A 10,271-nucleotide genomic window follows, 5' to 3' on the forward strand; every position below is an offset into this window, starting at 1 on the left:
ATAGATCAATGTTAATGTCTACAACATCGAAAATGCCAACATATCAAACTTATCAGCGTCAACTTATAGTTTAGTTATCCGATTGTAGTATTTTGTATATTAGGTAATGATATAGATAATTATAGAAAAGATCACAGATCCGATATCTTTGTGACAAGATCGGTTCTTAGTATAGATTAGACATAATCCCTTCAATCAAGGGATATACATGTATAGATTAGTGTATATATATATATATATATATATATATATATATATATATATACAATATTAGGGCCAACCCTAATGTTGTGATCGTGGCTTTGTGTCAATCGTCTTTGTGACAAACCCGTCTTCTTGGTGAAGACAAAATTCTTTCTTGGTGAAAGAACAATTTAGAGAACTTCTGTGTCTTTTACTTTCTGTTTATTATTTTGCTTAAATTAGTTTTATGTTTGTTATTTATACTTGAATTGTATTCGATCGATACAAACCTTCATCTGTTTTTAAACACAAGTGATAATATAATGTGTATATGTTTGTTTTTTCATGGTAGTGGATTGAGTTTTAAATGAATGTTGATGATTGATATATTTGGTTTAGATGTATGAGAACTGAGAGCTTGTTGAAGGCCATAAAGTGTCAATTGGGTTGTATTGTGGCTTGATTGTGATAGAGAAGGAGAAAACATTGCATTTGAAGTTGTGGAAGTTTGCTCAAATGCAAATTCTCATCTCAATATTTGGAGAGCTCGTTTCTCATCATTAATCGATAAATCTAAAGCTCACATTTCACTTTTGACGCTTTTTTTCTCTATCATGTTCACTTATAACATGTATTATTACCAATATTACTTGATATATTCACATTTGAATATACTTATATATGTTATTCACATGTGAATCTTACATGGTATTCACATGTGATTATTACATTATATTAATCTTACATATGAATAATACATGGTACTGACATGTGATTATTACATTGTAATAATATAAATCTTACAAGTGAACCACACATGAATTACATGTGATTCACATTTAAATCACAAGTAAATCACATATGAATTACGTGTAATTCACATATAAATCACATGTAAATCACAAGTGAATCACATGCAATTCACATATAAATCACAAGTGAATCACATGCAATTCACATATAAATCACAAATGAATCATATGTAAATCACAAGTGAATCACATGCAATTCACATATAAATCACAAATGAATCACATATGAATTACATGTAAAAAATATTTTTTATATAAAAAATATTCGAAAATTTGATGTATAATGTTAATTTTTAAACTTTTTTTATTAATATTTCCTATAACACAAAAAATTAAACATTAAAAGAGATTAAAAAAATGACGATCATTCTTTTAATGAATTAAGTTTAATTTAACACTCCATATTTAGTTCTTGGATTTTCGAAAAACTATGAGTTCTGAATAATATATATATATATATATATATATATATATATATATATATATATATATATATATATATATATATATATATATATATATATTTGAGACCATGTTAATTTTGTGATATCGTAAGACCAAATTTAAAAATAATTTTAAAATACGAAATTAAAAAAAAAATCCAAAAAAAAAAATTTTAATTATTATTTTGAAACTTTAATTACCTAAAAATGAAATGAAAAATAAATCAAAATCCTCAACGATATTTATGTTATTTCTCCGAACATCAATTTTAGTAATTTAGATTTGCATATGATGGATAACCATGAAGAAACCACCACCAGCTCCATACCTATGCCGGCCAAAGTGAACCCGGCGGCCAAGAAGGCGCTTTTAATCCTGAGTTGTATTTTGTTATCCATCGGAAACTGTGGTGGACCTTTGATCATGCGGCTTTACTTCATCCACGGTGGCAACCGCGTCTGGTTGTCATCGTTCCTAGAAACGGCTGGCTGGCCGTTTATCCTTGTCGTCCTCATCATTCTCTACTTCCACCGCCGCGCAGCCGGAAAAGATGGAGATAATAAACACACGACATTTATCTACATGCGTCCAAGATTATTCTTCGCGGTGGCGTTTATCGGTGTGCTCACTGGTCTTGACGACTACCTTTACGCTTACGGCGTTGCCCGCCTCCCCATCTCCACTTCCGCCCTCATCCTCGCCCCTCATCTCGCCTTTGTGGCGGTCTTTGCATACCTCCTCGTGAAACAGAAGTTTACACCGTATTCCATCAACGCCGTGGTGCTTCTGACTGTCGGGGCGGCGGTTCTGGCGTTGCATACAAGCAGTGACCGGCCGGAGGGAGAGAGTAAGAAAGAGTACGCGATGGGTTTTGTTATGACGGTGGCGGCGGCGTTGCTGTATGGGTTTGTGCTGCCATTGATAGAGCTAACGTACAACAAGGCAAAGCAGGAGATAACGTATACACTGGTGGTGGAGATCCAGATAGTTATGTGTTTGTTTGCTACCTTATTTTGTACGGTAGGGATGATAGCCAACAACGACTTTGAGGTACAAACTGTTTTTTCCTTCACACAACATTAGAATTTTATTATTAATTAAACTAGATTATTTTCACAACTACATTTGACATCAGCTGAAAGTTCTAACTAGTATAATCTAATATGTCTATCTAGAGACAAATGATTATCTTAACAAAGAAACAAGGAGACCGATCTGTCATATGGTTTATCTATTAAATAATTGAACAGATTACCCCTATAATATCGTATGCTTCAAATAATTAATAATCTGTCACATTTTGATTTAATGTATTATCAATCTTATAATGATGGGAGAAAAATCTAACATACGTTTGACGTGTCTAATGTGTTTATATTGTTGGCTTCAAACGGTTATTTATTTATTTATTTTTCTTAATAAATTTTTACTATAAATTAACACTCTCATTTCAACGAATATTCTGATGACGTGGTGAACAAAAATAATTAGGCATGTACTATTCTATTATGTTTCATGATGTTATTTATTTATATTTTAATTTACCATGATTTTTTTTAAAATGATGAAGTATTTTCCTTTTATTAATTTATATAATCACATTTTTTTCAATTAAAAAATATGATAAAATGTGGTATCACACTTACCATTTTTATGGGGTGAAGGGAAAATGATATAATGATGATGTGAAAATACAATAGTTTTTATATTATTGTATGACACCCACAAATTAATTTCGATTAAAGGATGTATCATACAACTTTATGCACAACATATAATGTTTAGTTTTATTTTTAGAATTCTTCTGAACTTTTTCAGAGTAATAACTTATCTGAACTACATTTCCTTCTGGTCTAAAGTCTAAACTATAAAGCTATTATGTCAGCATCGTTTGGACTAAAGTCGCCCTCACGATTCGTATATTCAACATTTGACCCCACAACTTTGTCTTTCCAATTTGCAATAAAAACCAAGTGACTTTGACTTAGAGCATCCCAATCATCAATTTAAATGTATTTCATATTTTGTATCTTTTACAATAAACTGTAAAAGTAAGTTACAAATTAGAAGAATCTAAAGTTGCAAAGAAGTTATAGCTATAAAATAGAAAAATAACAAGAAAAACGATTTTTATTTCTTTTTTGGTGACGTTAAAAAAATAAATTGAATGTCACTTTTTTTTTTGAAAGCACTAATGATATCAAAACGTATAAGTTATGAAAATATAATATGTTCTTGATACTAGATATATTTAAAAGTAAAAAACAAGAATGTAATTGAAAATTATTTTATAAATAACGATCATAAAAATAATATAATGAAGTTTTGGGAACCAAGGAGGTCCATGACACATGATGGCATGGAAGCCATTCATTGTTACAGCTGTGAAGGAGGACCTGACCATGGAAGCTATCCACCTCCAAAAGAAGATGCTAAAAGTCTTTAAGATGATTTTCTAATGCTTCATTTTCTTTCATTTGTAACTTTATCCCTTATAAAATCTATCACAGAATTTACATTAAAAAACTTGATAAAGAGTACCATCTACAAAAATACTATAATCAATCAAATAGGTTCAAATGTTTCACTATCTATTGTGTGCTGATTGATTTTGGACCAATCATTTTAGTTATTTTAAAAAAGTAATTAATGCATATTAAATGTTAAAGATGTAATTAATACCTATTATATCTTCAACATTTAATATGTATTAATTACTTTCTTAAAATAACTAAAATGATTGGTCCAGAATTAGTCATACATGCACACAATAGATAGTGAAAACAAAATAACCTAACCCTATATATATATATATATATATATATATATATATATATATATATATATATATATATATATATATATATATATATATATATATATATATATATATATATATATATATATATATATATATACCAAAACGACTTTAACACATACTAACCTCCACTACTAGAATATCATATCAAATAAAAATTGAAAAATCTTGATAGCTCGCACCATTTTATGCTTCATTCTTTGACTTGGAAACATCACATACGAATCAACTAATTCAATGAAGGTAATAAGTAATGAGTTTTATAGAGTTCAACAATACAAGAAAAACTCAATGTTTAAATGAGAGATGTAGTTGATTTTGATAGAATAATCAACCACATTTATAAAGTTACAAATTATTCAAAGAAGATTGTTATTTATGTAATTTTAATGTTAATTATTAATTCCCAAAAATGGTAACAATCTAAGACCATCTCCAACCCATTTTTATTTTTTCCTCCAAAAATGGAGTAAAAAATAGGGTAAATAGTGTTTCATTTCCAACCCTACTTCATTTTTTAACCCCAAAAAGTATATTCCAAGTATATTCTATTATTTCAACTTAGATAGATTGTCAAACACACCCCTCTATTAATTTAGTTTTAACAAATAAAAATAAATTTTAAATTTTTGATTAATTAATATAATTTATTATATTTCATAATTGTAACATCCCAAAAATACAGTCTGAAAATTTCGTTTTAAATCAGTAATAAAACCATATTCATCGACGTCATATAAGAATCATAAACAATATATCTCAAAATATCATAACAACTGTCAAATCTATCAGAGTATAAACATCACAGGCTGAACAAATGGTGTGTGCACGACAATCTTCCCGAGCTCATCTTTTGAAAACTGAGTACCTGAAACCAAAACTGAAAACCATAAGCACGAAGCTTAGTGAGCTACCCAAACTACCACATACCATACAATAACATATAACACATCTACTGGGCCTTGCCCACTGCATCGGACCGAAGTCCGGAAACTGCATCGGTCAGAAGTCCGGAAACTAACCAGGGTCTTGCCCTCTGCATCGGACCGGAGTCCGGAACTAACCAGGGCCTTGCCTTCTGCATCGGACCGAAGTCCGAAACTAACTGCATCAGACCGAAGCCTGGAACTGACTGCATTAGACCGAAGTCCGGAGCTGATTGGGACCTTGCCCCCTGCGTCGGATCGAAGTCCGGAACTGACTGAACATAACATAGCATAAACATATCAACTAGCACGAATACATATACTGCATACTGCATCAGAACAGAGTCCGGAACATATAACACAAAACATGCTTGAATCACAAAGACATCAAGCACTCTAACTACTGCATCGGACCGATGTCCGGAACTAACTGAACATAGCATAACATACTCATAGCATATAATATAAACACATATACTGCATACTGCATCGGACCATAGTCCGGAACACATAACTCATCTGTATCACAAAGACACCAAGCATAATGAACTACTGCATCAGACTGTAGTCCGGAACTACTGCTAACTAAACGGGCCGACATTGTGGTCGTGGACTCGTTCCTAGTGGAAGGAAACTCACCTCACACTGCTGAAGTCCCGTAGACACAATCCCACACTGCTGAAGTCCCGCATACTCAACCCTAGCTGCTGGATGACAAATTCCCGAACTGTCAACACCAAAATAAACCCAATTAATAATTGGGTTCGAACTCAAAACTATGAACACATACTTTGGATAATTACTACATTACCTCTAGCTTGGCTTACCCAAGCCCAAGGCCCAATCCATACGCCTAAAATCAACTAGGGATCAAAGCCCAACCCATGGCCTAACTTTCCAAATTTGGGCCCAAACCTCTACATGGACTTCCCTTAAGGCCTAATTGATCAGTCCAGTCCAACATGTCTCATTCTAAGGGCCTAATACCATACAACCATCTAGGCCCAACTATGGCCTATCTATGGCCCAATTTTCCAAATTGGGCCCAATCCTTCATATGGGCCTTACCTTAGAGCCCAACTAATTACTCTAGTCCATTTGATTATTCTTGGATGGCCCAACACAAAGCCCAAGTGAAATTAAGGTTTCACATCAAATGATAACTAGGGTTAAGTGTTTCTTACTTAACCCATTAAGGACTTAATCCATTAAGTCCTTTACTCTACTAGATAAGTGATATGGAGTGATTTGGGCTTAACACACACTCCAATCCCAATGGCCCAAAGATGGGTCCAATAAGTCTAAGGCCCAATTACTCATAATTAGGGTTTTCTAAACCCTAATTAAGGTTTGCACTCAAACATGGCCCAATAGGCCCAAAATTAATCTTTGAGCCCATTAGGGTTTGCTAGTGGGGCACCACCCACTACCACCTCGGGTAGTGGTGGTCCATGGCGGCTCACGGCGGCGGCCACCACCTTACGGTGGTGGTTATTATTTTTTATTATTCAATGCTAATTACAATTACAAACTTTATCCAAAATAATCCACACTAACTAACACACACACACACACACAACCACACCATGGTGGTCGACGGCGGTACATGGCGGCAGCCACCACCTCACGGTGGTGGTAGTGGCTACTTCTGACTTTCCGGCTAAACAAAACATCCAACACGCATACATACACACCTACACGATTTCTTTTTTTTTTTTTCTCAAAAGATCCAGCCACCCTCCCTTGGTGGCTCATAGTGGCGGTAGGAGCACTAGAAAAGCAACAACAACAGCACAACGGTGGCAGCCACCATTCCCAATGGTGGTGGCGGTCCACATGAAATGACCCAAGAACCAAGCTCTAAACAGCTGACTAGGAGGTTGCTATCGCCGGAGCAATTTGAAACGGTGGTTCACGGCCCACCAGTGACCACAGCCGCCATACATGGCGTTAACCCAACAAAAGGAACGAGAGGGAAAAAGAGAAGAATCGACTGAAGGTTTCTCGGCAGCCCAATACTTGCACAGCGACAGAATAACGGCAGCCAGCACCTCCGGCAGCCAGCGTCGCAATGGCGATGTTCGTCTGACATGGCAGCAGCGAATGGAGGTTTCTTCCCGGTCTTCGACGGACTCTCGGTGACTGACGTTGTTGCCGACAGCTCGTCTTGATGGTGGCAGTTCCATGGCATGGCGGCGACCTCTTATGTCCAGGGATGAGAGAGTAAGAGGGGTGGCGGCTGGAGGCATATCCCTTAGGGTTAGGGTTTTGAGTGATTTAAGATGCATATATACATGGATTAAGGGAGGGTGATGGGAGTTGTCCCGTGTCCATGCTCTAACTTTGTCCATTTAACCATTCTAGTCCCTCCCCATGATATCTTTTTTTCAAAATAAAACACATACTTACCTTTTTAACCCTATCTTCTGAAATTCTTTACAATTAAAGTCTGAAATTTACCAATCAACCCCTACTCTACAAAAATCTCTTTCATAATAGATCCTTAAATTACTAACAAGCCCTTAAGCCTTCAATCTTTTCAATTTAAGTCCCGAACATACACTTTTAACCCTCGACTTCTAATATTCTTCACAAATCATCGGAACTTACATTTATTAATTTATTTAAATAAACGGGACGTTACAATAATATTATAAATATTAAACATTATATTTAAATTAAATCTAATAGATAAAATAAACTACAAATGTATAAATATATAAAATTAGGGACTAAACCCGACAACTGAAACTTCATCCTCATATTTGGAGATATGAATAGTATCACCTCATATATGAGGTAATACTATTCATATCTCCAAATATGGGGGGAGAAATGGAGTAGGGTTGGAGAAGAATAGGGGAGATAATGGAGGAAAAAATGACATTTGGGGGTGGATTGGAGATGCTCTAACCGCAATGGCTGCAATTTTAGATCATATTTTGTCTTATAATTTATGGAATAATTTACATACGGACTGACAAAAAATAAATGCTTTCTTATATTTTTACAAAACGATGATAGTTGATATGTTATTGATTTTTAGATTTGGTGTGAGATACATGTATTACATATGTTTACTTCAAAAAAAAATAAATATGAAATTCTAAACATTTGAAAAGTTTGAATTTATCAGAAAAGTGAAAAAAATATTTAATTATTAAAATTAAAGTGTTTTTTTCTTTTTTAAATTTAAACAAATAATTTAAATAAAAGAAACTAATGAGGTTTTATTTTAGTAATTTTGAAACTAGAAGGAAAGTTTATTAATGAAATTGATATGTATTTATTTATTATTATTTATTACATTTAAATACTATGTAGAATTTAACAAAATAAAAAAATCATAAATTTACATGTGAAAAAAAAAACATATGACATAATACGTTAGAAGATGATAGAGTGTTAATTTTTATTTTTTGTACGATAAAAATGTTTGTGAGCAATTTAACATTTTGGGCCAAAGACAATCGACTTTACTGCACGCTTTTGGATCAACCATCGATGTTGTTTTATATCTATTTCCATTATTTTGTATATTTTTGTGCAACTAACAAAAATTATGTGAGTTGCATGTTATAGATAAGACGTAGAAATTGTTTGAAAATAGGGATAATGAATGTCAAAGATATCGAATATTAAAGAAATGAGATATTTTGGAAATTGTGTATTTATACTTTCTTTAACTTATAATTTCAATCTACAAGAGTTATACAATCAAATTTAATAAAATTCATTAAATCACTCTTTCGAATTTCAGGTTAAACCAAGACCAAACACAAAATATATGATTTGTTTTAGTTTTACGAGAGAAAGAATTCGTAAAAAAAATGTAATCTCTGCAAAACTAAAAACCTATAGACGTATCTGCGGGATAGTTAATTGCGGCTGGTTTTGGTGTCCTTTAGCAAGAGACGCATTGATAGATTTTGGTAGAAATTCACAAATTGAATGCTTCATCGTGGATACAGTTTTGGGCCAAAGCGTTGTATTCACCAAGGGAGATGGTCGTTTCCCTAAGCCTCTATGCTTTTGAGACCAAATTAACTTATACAAGGATTTCCTTCTCAGTTCTCACCTTCTAAACTTGCAATATAATAACCAACTAAAACTGATGTTAAAACGATGTGATACTAAATTTTTATCCAAGAGTTGCAGTGTAAGGATGAATCAATCATATTGGTATGATGGATTTGGGGTATGGTTTTGACTATTTTTGTTGCTTTTATGAAGAAAATTGTGTGTGTTTTTTTTTTGGTATATAAGACGAAGAAAATGTTATATTTTGGTTTATGGATTATTGATTTTGCAATTGTTTCTTTTGTAGGTGATTCCAAGGGAAGCAGCGAGTTTTGAGTTAGGAAGGACTAAATATTACACAATATTATGTCTTAGCGCTTTAATTTGGCAATGCTTCTTCTTGGGAGTCATAGGAGTAATATTTTGTGCATCATCATTGTTATCAGGGATCATAATTGCAGCTCTACTTCCTGTGACTGAGATATTAGCTGTAGTTTTTTATAAAGAAAAGTTTCAAGCCGAGAAAGGTGTTGCGCTTGTCTTATCTCTATGGGGATTTGCTTCTTATTTTTATGGGGAATATAAGCTCAAAAAAAGGTCAAGCTACCAAAAATCTTCTCAAGAACAAATGGAGATGTCTCAACCTAATTATCCGTAGATGTCCAACCCAATTATCCATCGAATGTAATCGTAGATGTTTATACATTTTCAGTTAGTATTGTAGTTGTATTTTGATTCGTATTGAAGCACTTTCTATGCACAGTTAAAATTCAATGATATGAAATATATATATATATATATATATATATATATATATATATATATATATATATATATATTGTTGTCATAATCGTAATCGTTCATGTATTATACCTTACAATGGATAATTACATCAACGAATTTATATGCATCTTAATGCAACTTGAGACGAACCGGCTAAGATCCCGATGCGTACAAATTCTCCGGCATGAAATAAAATACTAGTAATAAATACACTGGCTAGCCTTTGTTCGATTGGACCGGGGCCTTCACTTTTTGAAGGTAAAGACATTGCAAATGTAGTTGGTG

The 10,271-nt window shown here is 33.1% G+C and overlaps 1 protein-coding gene across 1 annotated transcript; it reads left to right on the forward strand.

The window, feature by feature from the left end:
- The first annotated feature begins 1,684 nt into the window (after positions 1-1,684).
- On the forward strand, positions 1,685-9,977 carry LOC145082351 (purine permease 3-like). The gene is made up of 2 exons (XM_079023314.1): positions 1,685-2,489; positions 9,511-9,977. Exons 1-2 carry the CDS (start codon positions 1,728-1,730, stop codon positions 9,859-9,861), a joined length of 1,113 nt encoding a protein of 370 aa, XP_078879440.1. The 5' UTR covers positions 1,685-1,727; the 3' UTR covers positions 9,862-9,977.
- The last annotated feature ends 294 nt before the right edge of the window (positions 9,978-10,271 follow it).

The sequence above is a fragment of the Lactuca serriola genome, chromosome 1, assembly GCF_051521515.1.
Source record: "Lactuca serriola cultivar US96UC23 chromosome 1, Lser_US96UC23_V15, whole genome shotgun sequence".
In the NCBI taxonomy this organism is placed as follows: Eukaryota; Viridiplantae; Streptophyta; class Magnoliopsida; order Asterales; family Asteraceae; genus Lactuca; species Lactuca serriola.